Source organism: Copidosoma floridanum, unplaced genomic scaffold (assembly GCF_036245765.1).
Source record: "Copidosoma floridanum isolate Cflo_tuat_1 unplaced genomic scaffold, Cflo_Japanese_pri ptg000007l, whole genome shotgun sequence".
NCBI lineage: Eukaryota > Metazoa > Arthropoda > Insecta > Hymenoptera > Encyrtidae > Copidosoma > Copidosoma floridanum.
The window spans coordinates 14,689,407-14,714,879 of NW_028321884.1; the positions used below are offsets into that span (position 1 = coordinate 14,689,407).

At 34.1% G+C, this 25,473-nt stretch overlaps 2 protein-coding genes across 3 annotated transcripts in view; both read left to right on the forward strand.

The window, feature by feature from the left end:
* Positions 1–15,317, forward strand: part of Rbp (RIMS binding protein) — a 39,712-nt gene extending 24,395 nt beyond the window's left edge. For both annotated transcript variants that reach the window (XM_089588587.1, XM_014358063.3), the window contains exons 12-17: positions 1,559–2,077; positions 4,222–4,427; positions 6,672–6,917; positions 6,993–7,233; positions 11,806–12,071; positions 13,836–15,317. In XM_089588587.1, the coding sequence (XP_089444713.1) occupies positions 1,559–2,077; positions 4,222–4,427; positions 6,672–6,917; positions 6,993–7,233; positions 11,806–12,071; positions 13,836–14,498 (2,141 nt within the window). In that variant the 3' untranslated portion in view covers positions 14,499–15,317. The remainder of the gene's footprint in view (positions 1–1,558; positions 2,078–4,221; positions 4,428–6,671; positions 6,918–6,992; positions 7,234–11,805; positions 12,072–13,835) is intronic.
* A 6,672-nt stretch (positions 15,318–21,989) lies between these two features.
* Positions 21,990–25,178, forward strand: LOC106643079 (uncharacterized). Its single transcript, XM_014358056.2, has 6 exons — positions 21,990–22,030; positions 22,099–22,249; positions 22,972–23,275; positions 23,576–23,737; positions 24,416–24,821; positions 24,899–25,178. The coding sequence occupies exons 2-6, from the start codon at positions 22,134–22,136 to the stop codon at positions 24,997–24,999; spliced, it is 1,089 nt and encodes a 362-aa protein (XP_014213542.2). The 5' UTR covers positions 21,990–22,030; positions 22,099–22,133; the 3' UTR covers positions 25,000–25,178.
* Positions 25,179–25,473: the final 295 nt, after the last annotated feature.

Below are 25,473 nucleotides of genomic sequence, written 5' to 3' on the forward strand. Positions count from 1 at the left end.
AAACGTACAAATATCATTACTGAGAAATATACCACAAAAAAATAAATAATCTTAAAAATGATAAAACACAATACATAGTATGAGAGATAAAAAAAGGTAAATAATTAGAAACAAAGAAACAGTAGCATACCCTAGTTACAGAAATGTACAGACGAAACATGGAAACAGTGTAGCTATATTTCTATATAAACTTACGAACAGTGCCGCAAAAATAAAAACAAAGAAATCACTAAAAGGTACAAAAAGAATAACATAGATAAAAAATAAAAATTGAGAGGTTAAAAATAACATAATGAATGTAACGAAAAAAAATAGATACTGATATGGAGACATAAACGTAGATATCAATTTGAAAGTACAGAGTCAAAACCTAAAAAAACAGATAGGTACTAAAACATAGGTTCAGATAAGAGCATAGGTACAAACGTCAATCAATAATTAATGGTATAAAAATATTTAGGGTAAGAAATAACGAGTAGAAGATATGATTACAGGAACTAAAACATTTACATAATAAGAGATTTTTGTCTTAATACTGTAACTAATCACAGAAATTAGAAATCACTGTAACAGAGCTAGAAAAACAAAAGCATTGACATCGGAACAAATGTCTTTTTCAAAATTTGAAGATAGTTCTGAAAAAATAAATAAACAAATTTTTTAAATGTATTTTTTTAAATTGTACAACTTTTTTTTGTCACTAAATGTCCAGCTATTTGATATTTTAAGATACACCGAAAAAACTGATCATTTTAACCTGTAAAATTACATATTATTACTATAAAGGCATGGAAATACTTTTTTTTGAGTCAAAATAAGTAGTTAGAGGTTTTTTTTATCTACTTTTTTTCTTGACTGCGTATGGATCTGAAATATCTACTTGGAAAATTACATGCAAAAAATTGATGTTAATTTTTTTATAGTTGTGCAATCTTGGGTCTTATTAATCTTTTTCATTCGATGTAAATTTCTGGTATCAAAATTATCAGGTTGTGATAGGAAAACAAGAGTTAACTCGGATGAAAAGTTTTCAATGTAGTCGATTGATATGACTACATAAGTGGTGGTTAAACTTTTTACTCTAGTGAAAATGTAAGGTATTCCTGTAAAGCTGTCGTACCTAAAAACGGAACTATAAGTATAAACAGTCATTAACAAAAAAAAAAAAAAAAAAAAATTAATCTCAAATACAGAGCCTTACAAGTAAAAAAACCAAGAATTAAAAACTAAAAGTAATACCAAACTGATCTAGACATAATTCAAAAGTATGAAAATCCTCAATGAAAAGCCAGAGTAGTAACCATGCGGAGGACGGGAAACACGTTCTTGTGAGTGATGAATGTAATGTTTAGCCATGGATAGAATAAAATCCTTTTTGTCTCTGAAATCAGGGATAAAAAGTATTTTTGGCGAGGATGTTAAAAGAAAAGTGTTCTAAACATCGATAATAAAATTCTGATAATCACGGCAACAATATGGGGAATAGAAAGGCACGATAAACGAGGTAAAGAAACTATCCATGATATGTAAAACCCCGGTGCCAATAACACTCGTACAGGTGAACGAGACTCGGCAAGCGAGGCAAACTATAGCGAAGACGAAGCGGATGGCCCACCGCGTGGAAGAGTCGTTGGTCCTGGCGGTGGTATGAATAACTCTGGTGCTCGCGTAATGTTACATCACGAACAACAACAACAACAACAACATCAACAACAACCAGGTGCTTCAGGCCCTATGCAACACCCCCAGCAGCACCATCAGCAACATCCACAGCAGCACCCCCAGCAACACCCCCAGCAACACCCTCAGCAACATCTTCCTCATCAGCAACAACAGATGCAGCATCAGATGCAGCAACAGATGCAGCAACAGATGCAGCGTTACGGTCCGCAACAGGGGGGTCCACCAGGAGGACCTGGAACTGGTCCACAGGTTCATCGACAGATGGTCCGACCACCTCAGCCGGGCCAACATAGAGGTCCTCCACCACCCCCGCAGGAGCAGTATTATGAGCAACAACAACAGCAACAGCAACAGCAACAACAGCAGCAGCAGCAGCAACAACAGCCACCACCAGGTACAGGAAGAGGCCGACTCGAGCTAGTGCCAAAATGGCGTTCTACTTTCAAGTCGATTGTACTTGTGCATTGTTATTTATGTGTCTACACGAATATATATATATATATATATATAAATGTACAGACAGACATTCATTTTCTTTCTATCTTGATTGTGTGCTTGATGTTTATACTTATACTTTTACGTACTGTGATTTTTATTCATAATGAAACTTTCGATTTACGTGGGAATACAAATCCAATTATGTTTATTTTTGATAATGATGCCTTCAATGAAGTGCATCATCTGCTTCGTCATCTTTTTGTCTTGTGTGCGTGTAAAACAAAAATAAGCATGATTTGATCCTTCCAATAACTATTTAGTCTAACAACACAACTTGATTTTTAATTATTTTTTCATGCAATGTGCTGGATCATTTCTACTCTATTGTTACGCTACAAAAATGTAATCAATGGATTTATGACAAAACACTGCACTCTCTCGATTGTATAAAACTACTGATACAAATTGCAAAAATAACTATTGGTCTCATTCTCCTTCAATAACACAGAACCACAACAAAAAATTTAATACACACATAATGGCCCAAAATGCACTAAATGTTTTTCGGGTTGCTGAACACGACTGTGTACCAAAATTGATGTACTTAAGGTCAGAATTTTTTTTTCTAACATGTAAATTTATCTAATAGTGGCAATAACTTTTCATAAATATGGTCTTCTTGTTGTTTCCTTTTTTACATTGTTCTAAGTGTCAAGAAAAATTTAAGCCATATTTTACCACATCTTGTAAATACATAATTATATCCACAAAAGTGTGTATGTCTGTGTACATAATATTTACTTTTTCAGGCATTATCTTTTAACTACACGACTTTCTACATTATTACTTTACATTGAATGCTCTATAAAAAGAAGTTTGCTTTAATATTATGTTTACTTTTCACAACACACTGAAGCTTTGCTGAAATATTTTTTTTGCACGAGCCTTAATGTTTTTGTATACTGTCAAAATAAATTAACGGTATAAAAAAATGTGGACAACTGTTTATAAAGACTTTTTTTTTACATCTAATGTGAGTCTATTAAATTGAAAATTTATTTGTGTGAATCTTGGACAATTTCTCTCTGAATTCCTAATGGTATTACCAAAAAATTATTAATATTGTATGCATAAGTTATACTTATTCATGTTATTCATGTTTCAGTTACGTGTTTCCAAACAATACCCTCAATTTAATAACCATTTATATCTCTTTTACGATAATCTTGCTACATGAAATTATTCTGAATGTGCGTTGTCTGTTTAGTGTGTTTTCTAAGAATATCGTCGTTTTATGTGATGTAAATATTGTACAAAAATGAATCCGTACACTTGAATGTTGTTTTCGCTGTATTTTTTGTCACGATTATTTATGAATACTTCAACACAAATTGATGTAAAGTCTCTAGCACGATTTGAGAAAAAATATGCAGAACCCAGAAAAATTAAAATACTACGTATTTAATATACATTACATAAATGTGTTAAGTAAATAGAAATTTTATGTCGTACGACCTTGCGCAACACGTATAAATCATTGAGATAATACAGTAATAAATAAAAATATTTTAGTGAAAGTATCCTAAGGGTCCATTACAACTAAATCAGCCTTTGATCAACAATATGTAACTTTTACTAGCGAACATTTTGCACCTCGTACTACATTTTGAGTTTTCTGAAATTAGGGTATCATGATTTATTTATCGCTATTTCTATAGAGCTGATTATTTATTAGTTACGGCAATATGAAAATTTGTTACATAAATTGACATTGAACTAAAATGATTACTTGCTCACTACAAAGTAATTAATTTTTCTAAAGCATTTCCCAGAGAGTTGTTTAGGTACCTCTTTAAAAATAGATTATTTAATATCAATGATGTACTATTAGATTTAATCTGTATTAAAAACATAAGCATAATCTTGTATTTTCTGAGTGGTAGGCTTCATTCTCAGTTTTAGGCTAAAAGGAGATAATTTAAGGGTTAGAGATAAGATATTAATACAGTGCGTTGCAACGTGTATTATTAAAAATACTCTTACAAATTAAATCAAGAAAAAAAATTGGCATGTAAACAATTTTTTTGTTCTTACTAACAGGTGGCCAAAGAGGACGAGGAATGATGTACGGAAGGGGAGGCCAGATGAGGCAAGTAGGACCATACCGTTCACCCGGCGCTCACCAGATGAACAAACAGAGGCCCCGATACTTTGTCGCCTTGTTTGATTATGATCCCAAAACAATGTCACCCAATCCGGACGCGGGCACGTACGAGCTTGCTTTCTGCGAGGGTGATGTGATTCAGGTTGGGATTTGTCTTCTAATGTTTAAAAAAAATTACTTTAATTTGAATGGTGAAAGGAACAAAAATTAAGATAATAATGGTGAACAATAATAATATTATTAGTATCAATTACAATGCGCTTGTGTAATTAATTAATTAATTATTTAATTCTTGGTTTTTCATGAAAATTAAGATCGTTCACTTAATATAGCAGTAAAACATTATTAAAATCAGGCTTATATTCCAAAACTTTACGGAACAAATAGTAACAAAGACTTATATATAAATTAAAAAGGTTCTGGCAAAAAATAAAAGAAACCATAGACAATGCTGAAAAGTTATTTTATTCTTCATAAAAACATAGTTTGTGCTAACGAATTTTTTCAACATTTTTCCCAGACGCGTTTTCAAGAAAAAAACATCAATTAATTCCACAATTTAACGTACACTCTTAGTGGGGTCAGTATTTAAATTGTAATCAAATCACCATTCAAATTAATCAAAACTTTCTAAAAAAATTTCTCCTAGTTAGAAATAAGTTGGTTAAAAATAAGCTGTTTTTTAAGAAAGAATGAACGAATAAAAAAAATCACACAAAAAATCTTTAAAGAAGTTACATTTAACAAAATTCAATCTGTGACCTCAATAACAGCCCATGTTAAATTGTGCAGTTGAATGATTTTTTTTCTCGAAAATACATCTGGAAAAAAATGTTGAAAAAATTCATACATACATATTATTCTTAAAAAAAAACGTATTATTTTTCAGTATGACCTAAAACTTTTTAATTTTAGCCAGAACCTCCTTAAACAGTTGTCAATTTAAAAGAGCAAAATATAAACCTTCAGACTTCATTATCTCTTTTTAAGTGAGCAGTGAAAGATATTTTTTTTAATTTAATACTATAATAAATTGAGTTCTAATTTATTTATGATACAATATTAATTACTTAGCTTTATTTATTTTAGCTAAATATTTATTTAACAATCACTCGTAGTATGGATCATACCAAAAGATTAGTTAAGAGTTAAACAATATACACAGAATGTAGAAAAGGGAGGGTGACAAGGTGTGTCTGTGAGTTATACCATACCACACGATATATTACTATGTCACTTAAGGATTTTGGTAGAGAGGCGTGAGGTATGGGGAGACATGTGACTACGGTCAAAATGTAGGGAGTTACAGAGTGCTTCCAAGGAGCAAAACATTTTTTGTTACAAAAAAAAAAAACACTTTTTACTTTATTTTGCGGGGGGCTGCGGGGAGATATGGAAAAAGTAGGGGACGTGGGGGAAGGGGGGTAATAATATAAAAAAGCAAGAAAAAAGCATATTAAGCATATTATTATTTTAGTTTATTATTACTTTTGATTGGAGAAAAAAACGTGTGGTAGAGCGAGGGGAGCTATTACTTCTGACTGAAAAATTAGCTGTATAATATACGAAGATGTATATACAAGTACAGAGTTTATGTGAAATCACTAGAGACATAAATTTAAACAAGTCTATTTGTCTTTATTAAAAATTATAATTTTTTGTAGGCTGACCTTTTTATAACAAATGTGAGATTGATTGATATTGATAATCAACATACTTGTTGCAAAGATGCTTTAAAATATAATTTTTTCATAGAGTGACCAATACGGTTTTATTTACGAGAAAACGAAATTGAAAATCAGCAATTGTTGAAGACGGCAAAATTTTTTATATCTTATCTTTTTTGCTACAAACTTAAATTCACCAAGTTGATCTTTTGAAATTTGATACTACACAGACCTTCAAAACCTTTGACTAGCTGATTTCAAGAAGAAAAGATTCCTCTCTTTTTTTAGACTGCCATATTCGATTTGCTATTTTTAATTAATCAATTCTGTGTGGAACTAGAAAGTTAGAAGTATGGCATAAGATCACTCACCCTTGCGCATAGATGGTAATTTTTTCCAGTGAACCAAGATAAGTAAATATGTTAAGTAAACTTCGCAGTACAACTAATCTTTATAAAAGTATTTTTCGATTTTCTTTTTCTGTCGATTCCGTAATTATTAGTACTATATATTCCGTGAGTTCTTTGTTGTCTGAAACTACCTTAGTTAATAAAAAAAGGTGCCCCAAGGAAAATAATAATATTAGTGATAATCCTTATAATCATAACTACCAGTAATATTGTGTTATAACAATAATAATAATAATAATAATAATAATAATAATAAAATAATAACACTAACAAATAATAAAGATAATACTAATCCAAACTTGTTTGTAGGTGACAGGTGACAAGGATCCCGACGGATTCTACTGGGGTAGCCTAGGTAATAAGACTGGCTACGTACCTCACAATATGGTAGAGGAGGTAACGGACCCAAATCAGCTAGCCCAGGTGCACGGTATGAGACGGGGTCAGGTGACAAACGATCGTTGGGGCGATACATACGCAAGTATGCCTGTAAAAAAGATGATTGCTCTATACGACTACGATCCACACGAGCTGTCACCCAACGTGGACGCAGAGGTAGGATGTCAAGTTACCCCAGTTTCTGCCAAAGCAGTATTGATCTAAAACAACGCTAATCTTGCTCTTTTGCAGCAGGTCGAGCTCAGCTTCCGCACTGGAAATGAGATCTATGTTTACGGTGAAATGGACGACGATGGCTTCTACATGGGCGAGCTCAATGGAATGCGGGGCTTAGTGCCGAGTAATTTCCTCACCGAGGCCCAGGATCAGGGACCACCAGGCAGCAGGAGACCCCCAGGACCAGGACAAGGCCCAGGTGCCCGTGGACCACCACCACCGCCCCGCGAGGTACCTGGTCACCGACGTAACAAAGGTAACGTAGATGAAAGCCTCGGCTGATCTGTGTCCCAGTTATTGTGAATTTTTCTGGGTTGAATTGCAAGTCTGACTATGATAGGCTCAATTCCCCACCTTACGCTCGACGTTCGCGGTTGGTTGGTCCGCGACGTTTGGCTCAAAGACGTGACATTCCATTTGTGTTTAAATCGTGGTACATAAAAACTGAAGCATATCTTTTGTGTTACAAAAAAACAAATATTGCAAATTTTGGATGAGCAAAAACTTTTCCTTAACAAGAGTAAGGTAAATCAGAAAGAATATTTATATTTAACACGTATTTTCTACGTGTGTGCTGATCTATCTTTTGTTTTTTGAGTGTCAATCCGTATAACAGCATGTTTTAATATACGTATTTATTTATTTATTTACATACATATATAACTTCAATTACGGTGTACTGACGAGATATTACTGAGCAAGTCTTTTGTGCTCTGTCTGGTTCGACTTGGTTCCGTTAGTCTGTACACATTATTGCATTGCGTGCTTAGGCTAGCATTGGATAATTGTAATATTCTGAAACAACACTATATTTGATATTGCTTTCAAATATTATAATTTTTTTGCAACACAACATTGGTCAACAAAATTTTGAGATTTTGACAGAGTTACTTTCATACAAAAATCCTTAAGTTGATTATGTTTTGTTAATAATTTAAACGATAAATCTTATACCAATAAAACTATCTAAAAAATGTATTAAGGGTAAGGCTTGAGTAATAGTTGGAAAGTGTATTTTAGTATCCAATGATAAGCAATGACTCATCACAAGTTCATCGCAAACCCTCATGACTCATTGTAGGCAATCATTGGATGTTAAAATTTATTAATTGATATCATGAGTTATCAAAAGATTTCAAACGCTAGCTTAAGAGTCCGTCCTTTTTTTAAGTACTCACACATTCTTATCGTTTACGTTTTACACGTAACTGAAGATGAATGATTTCTAAACAAAAACTTGAGCAGCTTAACTATTGTAAGTACCACGTAATGATATTTATTTTCAATTCTTCTTTTAATATGAACTCGTTATGTTATTATCACAGAACCCGATGCAAAAGTGTAAACATTTTTATTTTGTTATAAAGTTTATGATTGGAAAATTAATGTCCATTATTATTGCAAATGGAATGTAACGCTATTAAAATATTGCCATGAGTCTCGATGTGCCAGACAGGGAGTGGTGGGTTGCAGAAGAAACAAATGGTGTTTCCAAAAATACTGTGGACCTGCTGAAAAATGAATGCAATGAAAAAAGTTTAGCGTAAGTGTATCTGTTTCCCCCATCACCATCACATAACACAATGCAATCATCGAACCCAAAAAGAAGCAACAGCGTGTTTTTTTTATTTGATACGTCGGGTTGGACGAGCCATAAAGTAACAAAACCGAGATATTTAGGCCTACATTTTTATTAAAAATACTTACACTAAAGAAATGAAAAAAAAAAAAAAAAAAAATACTCAAGAGTAAGGTGATGTTTATTACTGGCCATCGACTGGTGACCAAAGAGCGGCGAGTCCTGTGTTGCAGATTACCATTTCAGGTTATGTAATTATAGAAAACAGCTTACGAGTTACTTGAATTTTTTTTTTTTTTTTTTTTAATCACTACAGTAAACGAGAAATACTCTATACTATGAAATACCATGACCAAATATTCACGCGTTTTGTCACTAAAGTTTGAAACACATATAAAAAGAAAGAACACTTGCTGTGTTTTATTGACATATATTTTTTTTTCAATGTATTATGTGTATAAGTTAGGCGAACACACGACTATTTGCAATAAACACCAAGCTCTGCTTTCAGTGTACTCTATTAAATATATTATATACATATATATTTAAACATATATTTTTGTTCTGTCTCTTTCTATCTATCTCTGTCTACTTCTGCGAGTGCTATCGGCTCCATGACTTTTTTATAAATATACATATTCGTATTTGTCTTTTTCTATATAGTTTTTTTGATATATATATATATATATATATATATATATATATATATATATATATATATATATATATATATATATATATATATAAATATATATATATATATTATATGTATAAAATGCGTGCCTTTATAAACGTGCAAGTATGAATATATATATACATACACTGTGTTTTATATATTTAGCGATCAAACAGTTTTTATCCTAACCATGCATATGTTATTTTTTTTCTGATCATTACTAAACTTTCCGTGCCTTTTTATGAAGAATCTATGGCAAAAAGATAATGTACAGTGGTGCACTGGGCCCCAAGATTTAACAACTTAGTGATCTTCTATTGGATCTTGAAAAAGGTTTAGCCAGTGTATATATATGTAAATAAAGTTTAAAAGCTGGAATAGTTGAGAAAGTTGTAGGTGTTGTTTTAAGAGTAGTCAAACTTTTTTCTTGTGGAAATCGATAAATCACGAAAGCAATAACTTTTCCAAATCACTGTTAATACTAGCTGCTTAACTCCACAATAAAAACCCACGTGAAATTTTATATAAAGTTTTGAAGTAGGAATCGAGGTGGAAACAGTTTAATGTGAAATTTCATGACATAAGTAATGTATTGTTTTGTTAATTCAGAAAGTGATTGACCAGCATTGCAGGAAATAAGTTCCTTTTAGGAATTCAATCTAGAATAGCTTGATATTCCAAACTAGTTTGGAATACGGAGTTATACTTAATCTGGAATTAAGGTTTTAGTGCTTCATAGTCCATAAAGAAATTAGGAATTAAGCTACAATCTTAAAAATTTGCCTCTTTGATAGAACTTAAAACTTGAAGCAAAGAAAAAATTAATGTTCAATCCAACTTTAATTAGGTTTGAAGTGCTCCGTACCACAATACAAAACCAGAAATAATACATGGATTACTTTGAAGTTAAATTCGGAATTAAGCTTGGAATACTCTGTACTTTAATATAGAACTACGACTAACAAAGCAAATTGATTCCTAAACGGGCAGCCCTGTCATTTATGGCACAAAGATCTTATAATACTTATAAATTTATTGTTGTGACCAATACTGTTTAAGGTACCTAACTCATACGCTATACCCTTCATGAAAATAGCTGTATAGCGTATGAGTTAGGTACCTTAAACAGTAACCCCACGTATTACTGGGTATGTTATTTAATACCGGCTATTGTATGTGAGTAAGGAATTAAAACCACATGACTATTGGTTTATAAGATCTCTACGAATTTCCTTATAATTTACGAAAATCTAGAACGATTCTACTTAGAATCCATTTAGAATCTCCATAAAATCCACTTACAATTACCAAGAGGATTTTTAGTAGATCTTTGAAAGAATTGCAGTATACTATTTACCGAGGGAATTATCTCACTGAATGATATGTTGCGCTATACTTGTGTGGTTTTTTGATACGTATTTCGCATTCAAGTAACCAAGAAAGACATTGGAGTAGTGTCGTTCTAAGTCAATTCTTTATTATTGTCATGGTTAAAGCTCCTTGCTATTACAGTAAAGCTTTTGTGTGAACTGATTTAAGAAAATTCCTAAGTTTGGAGCTCTGAAAATTAACGAAATAATGTAAAATTGATGATACGTATACTAAACTAATCAAACCAACAATCTTTATAAATTACCAATTTTATTACTACCAAAGAGATCAAGGGTTGGACCTAGTAATCGTGTGCCATGTACGTTATCTTTACATCGTAGATTCTTCGTATCATGTATAATAAAACAATGCTATACAGTGATTTGTGTATACTATATATACTATTATACTTACTATTTACTCTCTCTATATATATACGGACATGATTTGTCGTCTCTGTGTGCCTGAACTGGTCGATGGTCTTCGTGTCACATGATTGTCGTACGTGTCGTGTTGTCATGCTGGCCATCCATAAATAAATTATTATGGCTATTCTTTTTTTTCTAAATCAAAAACTGTTACTATTTTTGATATTAAAGTTAGATACTTCATCCAAGGAATTCTTCGTACATTGATTTTTCTTCACTTTATGTATGATAATAAACGCAATCTTGATAAATGGAATAAGACTGCACCAAACGTATGACTCTCTTGAAGCTATTAAATGCATATCAGTTGGTTTTCAAAGCTTACTCGACTCGGTACATCTCTAACATGCATTTTAAAATCAGGTTTAAGTAATAAAACTTGTACATTTCAAGTGCAATATATTGATTTTGGCAAACATTAAAAACTTATGGAGATAAGTCAGAACGCTATATCACAGAACTGTGGATTAGACGCAACCATGACAATGTGACTAGCACAGCTTAGAAATGTAACTAAACGTCCAATAGTCATGGGTTGTAAAGGAATCGGTAAAGTACTCGATGAATAACAGAAAGTATAGTAAAAGAGAAGCATACGCTTGGAGTGTAATGTTCGATTTAAGTTAATGTAATTGACGAAGAATCAACAGGCACAAGAATGTGGATGAAAAAAACAGTTTAAGGGAAGAAGGGTGGGCGAACTTAGCCGCGAAAGAAGAGGGGAGGGAGGGCTTTTGTATGACAACACGGTTCTGTTCTCTTCTCTGTTGCTAGATGCCTGCATTGTGCCTGTGTCTGTCCCTGTCTGTCACTTAGACTCTAGACAACAACTACAACAACCACCACCACTAATGAACAAGCAACAACAACCACATCAACTACAACAATACAATCGATCGCATCTAGCGTACCAACAAGCGAATCACCACAGCTACACTAGCGGCCTAGGCCCCAACCAACTTGGGCCAGGCATGGGTCCAGGGATGAGTCCCCATAATCCCCTTCAGTCCGGCCAAATGCCGCCCCACATGCAACAGCAGGTGAGTGCACTTAATTGACCTGAAACCTCTTTCTTTCTATTTCTTTTTCCTCTCCTGTTTCGATTTTTCCTCCATACTTCACGAAAATACAATTCATTTAATGATCATGTACTTGTGGTGACTTTTTCAAATGTAATGCCATGTTTACGTATAAAAAACTCATCAAACGAGAGGTGAAAAAATATACTTCATACCAAACGACGTGAACTTCAATAAGTGGAGAATTATTCAAAATTTTCACTTGTTATCTTAAACATAACAAGTGAAAATGACAAAAATAATAAGTTACGGGTATGAAGTATATAAAAGTGCTGATGTTCACATTACTAAATGGCTCGGACACTCATTTTTCATCCACCAAAGTTTGAACTTCAGTTTGTAAAGAGCGTACATCTGCATGTGACATAATTTTCAGTCTATTTCCATCATGTCGATATTGATTTTTCTTGTCTGTGTTTGTACTTTTATTGTTTGTGGGTATGATTGAAATAAAGCACATTTTTATTATTTTGCTTGATGTCTATGTCGCTTTTTGCTAAATGATGTTTTTTTTTTATGATTTCTTGAGGTTTTGTGCATAAGCACACGATCAGTAAGAGCTAATTTAGAAGTGAGAATAAAAACTCCAAAGTCAGGTGTTAGTTTGAGCAACGTTTCGTTGGTCTTAACGCCAACCTCATCAGGCTCAGTCTATATCGTTACGACGATCGTTACAGACTGTAACGATCGTCGTAACGATATAGACTGAGCCTGATGAGGTTGGCGTTAAGACCAACGAAACGTTGCTCAAACTAACACCTGACTTTGGAGTTTTTATTCTACTCCTAAATTAGCTCTTACTGATCGTGTGCTTATGCACAAAACCTCAAGAAATCATGGAAACAATTGGGAGCAGAACGGCACGTTCAACAAACACCGTAATGTTTTTTTTTTATTTGACACGATTGATTCTAATCATACATAAGGTTGTCCCTTCATGATAAATCATAAAAAAAATCAATTTCGTTTAATTGTTTTGATGTGATTTTCAAAACTAAAATGTTATGATACTGTTGATTGATAATGCCAACATTTAGAAAAATGTTAACTCTAATGCTGTAACATTTTTCAATGAAGCTATGTAAATACCGCTTAACTTTTTGCATACTATTACGGAAAAAAAACTTTGTTACTTGCTTTCTTGTGAAAAAAAATGCTGGCACTTTTACGCAATCCACAAATAAACGTTTTCTTGCTGTAATGCTGTAATTATGATTTATTATAATCACACTAAAAATACTGCATCAACAGCAAACAAGTATATTTAGAATAGTTCGAAGTACGATAAAGGTTTTTAAAAAATCATTAAGCTTTCGAAAAAAGAACGTTTTTGACTGTAACAATCACACAAACCTGAACAAGACCATTTTTACTATAGATACATATAGTTACCCAAACATCAATAGCTCATTTTGTGTAAACACTTGCCAAAAATAAAATCACCATAACGTTTTACCATGTATTTCCAGAAATCCAAAAAAAGCAGACAACCAAACGAAAGTGTTAATCTTCATTTAGTAGGCTGTAGTTACACAACGTATCCGTCAATGACCCTCATTGTCCACGGGACATTCATCAGAACAATTGTCTCTGCCCCACGATAACCCTTTCAAGTCAACCTCTTGCCAACGATATAAAAAAAATTTTTTTAATAGAATAGTAACAATAATAAGGAGAATCCAAAAACAAAAACAGATCTAATTTATTGGGTCCCACGTTTTTCAGGGGAGGGGGAGAGGCGTGGTCAATCAAGCCGGTGGTAGTAACATGCCGAGGGGCCCGGGTATGTCGGGCCAAATGCAGCCTGGCCAACCGGGCCAGCCGAGCCAAATGGGGCCTGGTCAAATGGGCCCAGGAGGCTACCAGCAGCAACAACAGGGCCCGGGTGGTTTCGGGCCCCAGGGCCAGCAGCAACAGTCGCAGCACCAACAGTTTGGGCCCCAAGGCCCCCAGCAATTTGGTCCACAAGGCCAGCAGCTCCAGTACGGGCCCCAGGGCCAGCAGCAGCAACAATTTGGACTCCAAGGCCCGCAGGGCCATCAGCAACAGTTCGGGCCCCAAGGCCCCCAACAACAGGGCCAGCCTGGCCAAATGGGCCCCCAGGGCCAACAAATGGGGGGACCCCAAGGCCCAGGGGGCATGATGTCAGGCCCGCAGAGCAGTAGGCCCATGCGGGGCGTACCTACCGTGATACCGACGGTTACCCAGCCACAGCCCCCAATGTCGCAGCAACAACAGCAGCAACAACAGCAGCAGCAGCAGCAACAAGCGGGCGCTGGGGCTAACCTCATGTCCAAGTTCACGGAGATGACTGGGGCGAGCGCCGGTGGGGACATACTGTCCAAGGGCAAGGAGCTCATATTCATGAAGTTCGGGCTAGGCAAGTGAGTGCGAGCCCCTAGTGATGGCTCACGTAAGCTGGGCCCGATCGCCGGACTGTTACTACCGCTGCCATCGCTAATGACCGGCACCAAGATCAACAGTGATCCCAAAAGGCGATCCGAAAAAACGGGGGTGGAAACGGGACTCGCGACGTGCGCGTGGCGGACGATGGCCGGGTTAATCGAAGCTTTGCCAATCAGTATTAATCGTATCGTTGTACACATTGCACAGTACCACCGTTACTATTACTACTCTGTTTACCGCTACTACTGTCACAACTATTACTATTACTGCAAATATCCCTGCTATTACTACTGCTACTACTTACATTTCTACTTCTACTGCTACTGCTATAATTACTATTGTAACTTCTCGGAGACATATCGTGGATGTCCCGGTCGCGTTTGTCGTGGCTCCGGGAGATAATAGATGCCACATAGAAATGGGCTATTGGGTGCCGTGTGTGCGTGTGTTGCGTGAAGTAAATATGCATCTGAAAAAGTTTTCGGGGGAGAACCTGAATGAACGACTGGAGCAAAGTATGTTGGAGTCTTACATGGGCGACGGCAAATTGTGGAACTACTGCATGCCCGTGTGTAAAGTATTACTATGTACATTAAATTTGTCGTTTGGTGGCGCCACCCCATGCGTATCAGATCTTAATACAGGTGGTTGTGACGATCGTCAGGTGTGTACTGTTGGATAGTAAATATTAGAAAATTTCGCACCTCGAGGACGATCATCGATGGGTAATTAATTTTTAATTTACAAACGGTGTTCTCTCGACCAAAAAAATATTTACGGAGGGCTGGATCGTAAACTTATAGATAACGTGCATGTAAATACACTTACGCACCGACAAACGAATATTTTATCCCGCTGATATGCTGCTGCTAACTGCCGATGTGATGCTATAAATTAAAAACAAACAGTATGAATAAAAAAATAAATAAACAAAATTGAGCGTTGACTGAAAGAAAAAAAAGAGTTTGATCAAGTGTGTGCGCGTATTTGCACGTTCGTCGACTGAGATTTTTTCCAAAGTGAATTAAACTAACTAAAAAAAAAAAAGTAGAAAACGATTTTACAAACTGACTAGGTCAAGCAAAATTCGTGTATACGCTAAAGTGCTCAGTATCCAAAGAAAAAAAAAGACGATACAAAAAATGTTCAATGCGCCGACACTCAATCATCGGACAAAACAGAAGCAAACGAGATCTTATTCGTGGGGCCGTTTCGTTTCTTGAATATCATTAGATAGTTCACATAATATGAAACGTATATGGTAAAAGAAAATACGTGTATAAATAATTGCGGGCATGAGTAATTTAAGGGGCACGTGATAAGGGCGAAAAGGGGCAGCGGATCACATTCCCTTTTCCCTTGTCACCCCTTTATTTTCCAAACGAAAGCTTGATGGCATTATCATCTTGACGAGAGCGGACGTGTGCGCGACTCATTCCTGGAAATGATTATTACAATAAAATAATAGTGTAATGAGAAAAAAAAATCATGATAATAATAAATTAATATCGACGACTCGCGACTCCATTGTTTTATACGTTACTTGTACGGACTGACTATACATAATACCGATTGACTAAGCAACGTTTAGGAATCACCACACACGTGCTTGGGTGAAAATAATTCATCAATAGTTAAAGAAAAAACAAAAAGAAAGAAAAAATGTACTGTAGACTTGTAGATTTATTAAAAAATCGCTTTGAGGAGTATACAGATCGTAATGTGATTGGAAAAAAACGAAATCGACCGAATGTGACGGTACGATAGTGGAAAGTACAAGCGATCGACTTAGTGACCGAATAGCCAGACGGGAGATGATCAAGTATAGTAAAAGAGTATTATTATTAACAAAAAAAAAAAAAAAAAAATATTGAAGATGAAAAAAAAAACTTATAATAATGAATTATAACGCAAGGGAGATGGGCGTGCCTTGAGATGCCTCAAACCCTGATGACACAAACAATAATCATATCTTAAAGTTTGACGCAGTTATGATTGTTTGAGAGAAACAAACGAAAATTGATATCTTGAGAAAATAAGTAACAATAATTTTAACTTTTAGTCGTAACGTGAGGATACGTATCTTAAGTATGATTAGGTGGGAGGAGTAAAGCGACGTAGAAATCGAAAAAACGTTAAGCATTTAAATGTGAGAGGGAAAGCTTTAAAGTGAAAAATACATATATAAACAGTATGTGGATGTAAACCCTCGTGGATTGAGATGACTGATCGCGATGCGCATGTATTAAAAAAAAAAAAAAAAACATAGATAATTGAATAAAAATAAATAAATAAATAAATAAAGTACTTTAAGCAAACAAGAGTAAGTAAAGGAATATAATATACAAAGTAAGAAAAAAAAAAAAAAAAATCGGGACGTACACGAAGAGAATCAAATACAAAGGATTAATATTATAATAATAATGTCATTGCAAGATAATATTTACCGTTAGACTTGCGAAAGAGAGAAGGACGAGGCTGGCGACGTCGCTCTTCGCATTATTGATTATAAATTCTATAATCGTGTATTCTATTCGACGAAATCCTTGCGTTGTTTTGATGCGTCAACGAAAAGCCTTTTCAATCTAATTCTAATGGCACCAATTTTCATTATGTATCTTGTTTGAATTTTATCATAATTAATAAATGAAGAAGGTACATCCACAAATTTTTTCAATAATTATGGTATGCAGCTATAATACATTAGATTTGATGTTCAATTGTTGGACAATAATCGTTTTATCATCGTACGTGGTGTATTTTTTCAGATCGAATGTGTTGGTATTCAAAGGTAGGGTTTGTTGAATTTTTACATTTGTCAAGTAACTAAGAAATACCTTCTTCTCTTACACAACAATCTGAGTCATAGATGCTCTGTTAAAAAAAAAAAAAAAAGAAAGAAAAACTCGTTTTGTAATGTTGGTGTTAAAGTTCTACGATAACGTTAGTCTACGTCTGTGAAAAAGACTTGGTAAATTTTATTGTTTCGTTAAAAATAAACCATATCGTGTATCGAATTTTTAAATTAAAAGCGAAAGTTTATATTGAAAAATAACTTTTCAAATTAATAATAATACGCGAGTATTACATGTTTCGCGCAACACAAATCTTATCAACTTAAAATCATTGCACCTCAAAATCGAATTGACGATTGTAATACTTAGATAACGAGACCCTTTGCATTTAAATGAAGTGTGCAGTGCGTCATTGTACAAGATTGTCTAGCAACAATAAAATTTCCGGTCGAGTGGATGAAAATATGCGAGTTGACGTGCTCGTGCATCTGTTACACATGTATCGATGGAAAAAAAAATCCAAACCAGCAGAACAATAATCCAAGAATCGATGCTATTTACAAATAATAAAAATCCTGGCATTATACCAATGTTGAAATGTATCGATTGTAAAGCGACTATCATGTGTTATGTGAGTATATTGTATTTGTAACCGGATTACATTTCAATTTCCGATTGTTTGTACAATTGTGAATTTAAACTATGTATACATAATATATCTGCTGTCATCCGCGTGTCAAAAATTCTATATGCAACGTTGAAATAATAATAATGAAAAGTGAAAAAAAAAAAATAAAAAAAATTAATAAAAATAATCATATGGAATATTATAGGAAGTCGTATTTAGTAAATATCAGCAAATGGGAGAAAAAAAGAGACATAAATGTCAAAGTTATTCTGCGAAACGGTTTGATCACCTCGTTGAATATTCAATATGATATAAGTTTAGAAAATCACATATATAAATATATATATATATATATACACATAAGCGTTTGCATCGTAATCACATAGGCGCGTGTGTAATTGATGAGCAAACAGAGAAAAAAAAAGAGAAATTATATGATAATGAAATGACTTATAAATAATATACATATAAACTATACATATATACATAAAAACATATAAATATTATACATACTATAAATATACATATAAATATAAATATATATATATTTAATTATTGCAAATCGTTGTTACATCGCTACTTGTATCGTATTTTGTACAAAGTATCCTCTATATCTTTAGTTCTCTTTTGCCGGTGTCATCCGCAATGAAAAAAAATGGAATGAAGAATTTATATAAATATTAAATAATAATAATAATAATAAAAATGAATTGAGGAGAGTAAATAAATAAACGTAATAAGTGTGAGCAGTAAGAAAAAAAACTGTGCGAGAATGATTGATGCGATAAAACTTTGTTTGTTGACGACACATGCGTAGAAAAAAAATGAAACAATAGGCTTGAATGAAAAATGTCATCTCGCCAAAAGTTTCTGATCTAGAAAAAGTAATCAAAGAGTGTATCTTACGAAAATCATATGACAAGCTGTCATTCATTTAACTGTTGCATGGTATGTGAATTAAGGGTACGCATGAGCTTTTTTTCGAGTGTTTAAAGGAATATCTTGTAGCTGTTAAGTTGGTTAATTAGTAGTCACGGTTTCTATTTACAGATCAAGCTCTGCATCCGCTTTAACGTTGCCCCTAATAATTATAATTTCAGTTCCTCATAGATGTGGAGTACAATACTAAGCGACCAAAGTAGAAAATGTAGTCTTACGTATACAGTTAAACGGAAGCCAAGTATTAGTGGTATATCCAAGTCACAAGCCTTTTTTTCTTCTAAAAACCTTAAAAAACAGTTTTTTAATCTCAAAAAAAGGATTCCTTGATCACAATGTTGAGAAAGATAAATTTTTTTCACAATTTATGACATTGATGAACTAGACTAGATTGTTTAATCCAAAAATAATTTTTTTTACTCTTAGAAAAATAACAAAAACATTTATTAAGGATGCAGAGTTTGAAAAAAAAAGATTCTTTTGATCTTCTTAGAAACTACAAGGGGTTTTTCAAAAAAATTAGTTCAAGTTCGTGGATACTTCTTTCAAGAATGTATATGTTACAAAGCGCGAAAATGTACCAAGAAAAAAAAAGAAAAAAAAAGATATCAACTATAGCTGACGTGAACATTATTCATTTCACGAATGATAAGCCTCGTAAGTTTTCAGAAAAAAACATAATAATAAGACGTTCGATTTTTGCTCGACGCTATATCCATGTATCCAAGTTTTCAAAAACTAATGATGATGAAAAAAAAAAAAAAAAATTATTATTAAATTAAACACTTCCTTGATTATTTTCCAAAAAGGAATATTTAAACACGAGGTTTCGGATGCCGAATTCTCGCAGTGACCATGTATTGTTGACAATGCATTAAAAAAAATAATGAGTAAAAAATGCTAAATTACGTTTCGATTTTTTTTATTTTGATTCTTCTTTTAATTGTCAACTCGAACGAAACGAGTAGCTTTACAACAAATGTTCTGCACTTGAGGTGCAAGCCATTACAACTACATTGTTATCTACCATATCATGAATAAATTTAAAAAATAAAAAAATAATGTGATTACTTATAGAATTATTTTATAATGCCCTTTTTTGTTCTAATAATGCAATCCCTTCACTCCTGGTAGGTTTAATTTTTTTATTTTTGATGTTCAAGAGATATTGTGGCTGTGGATCCATGTTTAGTGATTAAAAAAATATTATGTTTAAGCACTCCTTTTGCGTACTTTAATTGCTATTTTTGTGATCTTCTTCGACACATCGAGTAAAATTTTTATCGTAAAATAACACTTCATTTTTTTATAAATAATTGTATTTAACGAAAAAAATCAAAGCAACTTGCAAATGTCACATTATCAAGTACGAAATGTACAATATAACGTAACAGCTTTATTTATTCTGTAAAATGAATAACCATTTTTTTTTATTATGCTCGAAAATTCTTAGAAAGCGTATAACGTGAGGTTGATAATCATATTGATGAACATTTTTATCAAAAAATTATTTTTTCATAAATTTAACTCACTACTTTTCATGTTTATTATGGAAGTGGACACGTACAGTAATAATACAACTGATACCAATAACGACAATATTATTTATAGCTATGCAATTCAGTTCTAATCAATAAAAGTCAATGCATCTTAAGTACTCCAGAAGGAGATTACAATGCATTGAATATGATCAATTCATTTAAATACAGAAGACGTTAACGTAAAAATTTTTTATTATTAAAAAAAATATATATATATGTATATAGGGTTTGGAACATATTTTATACAGTGCCATAGGTAGAAATAAAAAGTTTTGGACTTAAAGACCAAAACAGATGTAAAAAAATACATGCAAATAAAATTAGAGTCAAGATATATTGGCAAACAAAAATTCAGAGACACACTATCAAATATAATTAATTTTATCTGAAGGCTCAACTTCATATAAGACTTAAAAATATAATGACAGTGACTTCAAAGTAGGTTGAAGAATATAGAGAGTCTAAGTTAATGTAAAAAATGTCCTATTGTTGGCTGCAACCTCGATTTTAAGGATTTGCAAATCTTTTATTTACATTGTTAATGAATTGAATTTTAATTTTCAGATTCATACATTGTTTACTAAATTTTTTTATATTTTATATTTTCAGTTATTCACGTTTTACTAGAACTTTCTCGCTAAAAAAATAACTGAATACCTAAAAATATATATCATGTGAAGTCACAGATTCAATTTTTTAAATTTGGCAACGCAATAATTTAAAAATATGATTTGACGGTCCATGTACTCGTAATCTAAATCCTTTCATGCAATTGATTTTCCATCCCATCTCATACTATTCTGCTTCACTGATTTTGGAGTGATAAAGTATCATTTTTTAAATTATTTTATTAAATTACATAAAACTTATAAATACATAACTTATAGATAGGGGTTTTACTTTCCTATTAATTAGATTAGAATAAGGTTAATTAAAATTTATCTTACACCATCATAAAAAAATTTTCATGTGATTAAATACATATGTTCATCAGAATTTTAAACGATTTATCTGAATGTTATAGGATCACGTAATAAATTTTAATAGATCTATGAGCCGTTTTTTTTTCCCAACTTTTTATTTTTACCAAACTAACACACAGGTTTTATTGTATATTCACAGCATTCCAAGATAGTGTGTTACACCTCAATTGCAGACTGATAAAAATAATCTTGGTCTGAAATTTGAAATGGACTTTGAAAAGCCCAACGTAATAACAAAATAGGAATCTCTCTCAGGATATATATTATATGCTACAAGCCACATCGACTTCTAGACAGCAGTGCGGGGTTTTGTAAATATTTTTTTTATCACACGATTTATTCGAAAGGCTAAATTTTGTACCGAAAAAAATTAATTCGTTACTCCCACCATAACGAGAATAAGCCCATGGATTTTTTTACAAGAAGAACCCGAAGACAGGCATGGAGCGGCGAAAAAAAGCTGTAGAGGTACAAAAAAAATCAGCTGCTCACGGTTGGTGGATGTATCGCCGCGTCCCTTTCCCCAGTAAAAATCAATAGCCACCACCCCATGAAGCTTCGACTCTGCGGCGCGTCGGTCCGTCCGACGCATGCACAGCAGAGATACGCTCGATAAGCGGCACCCCTGGTAAGTGTGCGTCGTCAGCTCACAACCAGCCACCAGAGCTGAAAAAGCTGTTTCCCTTGGTGTCTTAGCTCATCGAAGGAGTGACAGAAGCCAGCCCATCGAGATGTCGGGGAGCAAAGGTGCCAAGCCGTTGAAGAAGCTCGGGCCCAAGGAGCCTCACGAGATGACCCACGCGGAGAAGCTCAGGCTGATCGACGACGAGCTCAACTCTTTCTACAAGTGGGTGTTGTGTGCTTTTGGCGCGAGTCGATTTTTTTCACTGCCAGGGTTACTGATTTCGATTCATGTTGGATGCGAGGATTGGGGCTGGTGCAGAAGCTTAGAGCAGCTTGAGTTTTTTTGCCGGTCGATTGTGGGCTTTGCTTTACTTTCTTGCAACACTGGTTTTCGGTGTAGACACGAGTTTCGTTTAGCAAATGCTTTTAAAGGGTCACAGATTATTTCTCTTGATCAATTTAGAAATCCACGTGCAGTGGAAAAAATGTTCGTCTGTGAGTACAAAATGTGTACACGATGGTCCATACCTTGGAGTCGCGATGAAAAATTCGGATCAAACGAAACTTGCTCTTGATTTCTGTTCTACGTTTTTTTTTTTTTTTTTTAATATTCAGGTTCTCGTCACTGCTGAATACAAAATGTAGAAAACCGTTTTTGTTTTCTCTTGCGTCACAATTTTTAAGAACCAATACATCAGTTTTGTTATCATAAGTGCCTTGTAACAAAAAAATATACTTTGAACAAAGACAAAGAAATTAGTTTCCAGTTTTTCAGTGAGACATCACTATTTTGTTAATAAATTGGCCAATCATTTGAATCCATATTAATTGTACCATTGCCTTTAATTTCCGTACAGTTTATTCGTGAAAATGTTTATGTGCATTTACCATATAGTTCTCGTTAGTTTTACCCGTAAACAAAAAAACCTCCTTGTGTCTGTCCAGATACTGTCAGCAGGCTGGCTTCACCGAGGAGGAAATGGACATAATCTGCCAGCCACTGGTGGCAGCGATGCGCCGGTCTTGGCTGCAATTCCTGTTCCAAGCCACACTCGTCTTCGTCGTCCTCGGCACGCTCATCTGCCTGGCGGCCCAGCTTGACTTCATCGGCACCCACTTCTCGGCCATCGGTAGACTATTGATGATCAAGCTCCTGCCGATCTGGCGCTGGGAATCGCTTTACTACGAGACTTGCATCATGAACAATCCGTTCTACAACGACTACATGTTTTCCGAGCAGGATTGCGTGGTTCGTACGAAGGCTTCTTTTTCAATCTTGATTTTTTTCTTCTTTTTTTTTTTTTTTTTGTTAATATGAATAGTTCACCCGATGTCAACTCCAAAGTATCTTGTTCAATTTTTTTCGTCTCGTCAAGCGTGTAGTGTCTCACTCGAGTTACTCGTGCTTGGAGTAATATGTGTTGCAATTGCAGATACCATGAAAAACTACAATGCTACTGCAATGCGATTGAAAAATTCCAATGCACGTAGTATCCAACTCTAATCGGTAAGGGAAAAATCAATCAAAGCTAAAACTCAATTGTTTCAGACTTGCGAGGCCGTAGATACTATCGATAGATTATCGGACGTTCGTTATCGCCAGCTGGTCGACAATTACCTCAACCGAGATGCACCTGCCATCATCACGGACGCCATGAATTCGTGGAACGCGATGAACACCGACTTTTTCCGTTTCGACAACATTACACACGTTAGTTGAAACAAACATATCCATATCGTATCCAATGAAGCTGAACTGCTGTTAATTTTGTCTCGTTAAGTTTAAAAGGATCGTTATGGAGTTACGTTTGGTTCAAAAGTTCTCGAAAAATTCATCTGGATTACTTACAAAAATGCTGAAATTTCAGACGTATCTTTAAGTTTGCGGTATAGTTTCTGAAAAATTAAGTCTTCAAGTCGTTTGCTCGTACTACGGTTCATCTATAATATTCGCAGCCAAACATGTACAGTTTTTTCCTTTGCTTCGATTATTGAACTAAAATTTTTTTCAAAATCTAAGATAGTTGTTGTTTTAGATCGTAATTAGAATTTAAAATAAAAATTTGAGAAAGCTTGCTCGTACCTTATTTGAAAAGTGGTAACCATATTTTAAATTTGAATACTATGTTAATAGCGTTCGTTATCAAAAAAACCAAAGATTATAGCATACTAATTTGGATATAAGGTATTGATTTGTGATTTTTTCACTTCTCTGTAATCTTTTATAGTATTTGTACACTATGACTTCAATGATGTAATAAAAAAAAAAGTGTTTCTTTCAAGAAAGTTAACTTTTGAAACAGACCTTGCCGTAATGACTTCTTTAAGGAGAGAACTCATTGAACGGGTAAACGAAATTTAAAATTTGTATTATCTTATTTCAAAACAGCTTTATCTGGAAAACGAGCGTCTAATGGAGACAGTACCCTGCGCTCTGACCTCGAATCTGCGTACAGGCTCGTCCGACCTCGCCGCGTTTCTACGCCGGGTGCACTCGCCCGGCGTCGCCAAGTGGTTCGTCCACTGGCAGAACTGCGACATAAACGCGGTGAAAGTCCTTCGGAAGTATTACCAGCGACCCTACTTTTTGTCGAGCACCGTGTCACCGGCCCACTTCAATTGGGTCCTCATGTCCTCGGACTACAACAGTCCCAACTACAAGAGGGTCGAGTTGGACTCGGGCTTGATTGCACTGGCACAATTGCGGGGAGCCACGCAGCTGAGGCTTACGCCCATCAACCCTTGCAACAGTTCCTGTCCTGAGCTCATTGCTGACCTGCATCAAGGCGAGATGCGTGAGTTTTTTTTTTCACTTCAGAATTTTCACATTATAACTCGATGGTTTCGTGATACTGAAGTAAATGTTTTTCAGTCGTATTTACTAATCTGATGTGGAATCTGGAGTATGCGCCTATGCGAGGATTGGACAACATAGCCATCCTCACTGAAACCGTGTGGGAAGAGGATACGTAAAATATACCATCGGAATTGATTTTTCTGCTTTTTCAAAACTGTGATTTCTTACTCAGCATAGCTACGTATTTTCAACAATCGAAACGATATACATATCGAATATAACGAATAGACAGCGAAATATAAAAGTTTTAATTATAATTGTCACATGTACCAATGAATAAGAATAATAAGGATACGCTACCACTCTTTTTCTCTTGAAACACGTTATTTTCTTTCTGAAACCTAAAATTTTTTTATACAGTTAGTACTTAATAATGACAGGTTTTAACAGAAATTTTATCAGTCTTCCTTACTACTAGATAAACAAATGATATTACTACTGCCTAAACTTCTAGTAAGATTATTCACTGACAATTGGTGAAGTTATTGCCTTTATAATGATCATTTGACCACTATATTTAATATATGTTGGATAATATATTTTGAACCAGAATTTCAAATCCACAGATTGTATTATTACCACTATCACAA

Bases quoted from the DNA above. Each gene is read 5' to 3' on its own strand.
- LOC106643079 (XM_014358056.2), top strand. From the start codon at position 22,134: ATGTCGGGGAGCAAAGGTGCCAAGCCGTTGAAGAAGCTCGGGCCCAAG. The intron at 23,276-23,575 runs GTTCGTACGAAG...CAATTGTTTCAG, and splicing joins TTTCCGAGCAGGATTGCGTG to ACTTGCGAGGCCGTAGATAC. The intron at 23,738-24,415 runs GTTAGTTGAAAC...ATTTCAAAACAG, and splicing joins GTTTCGACAACATTACACAC to CTTTATCTGGAAAACGAGCG.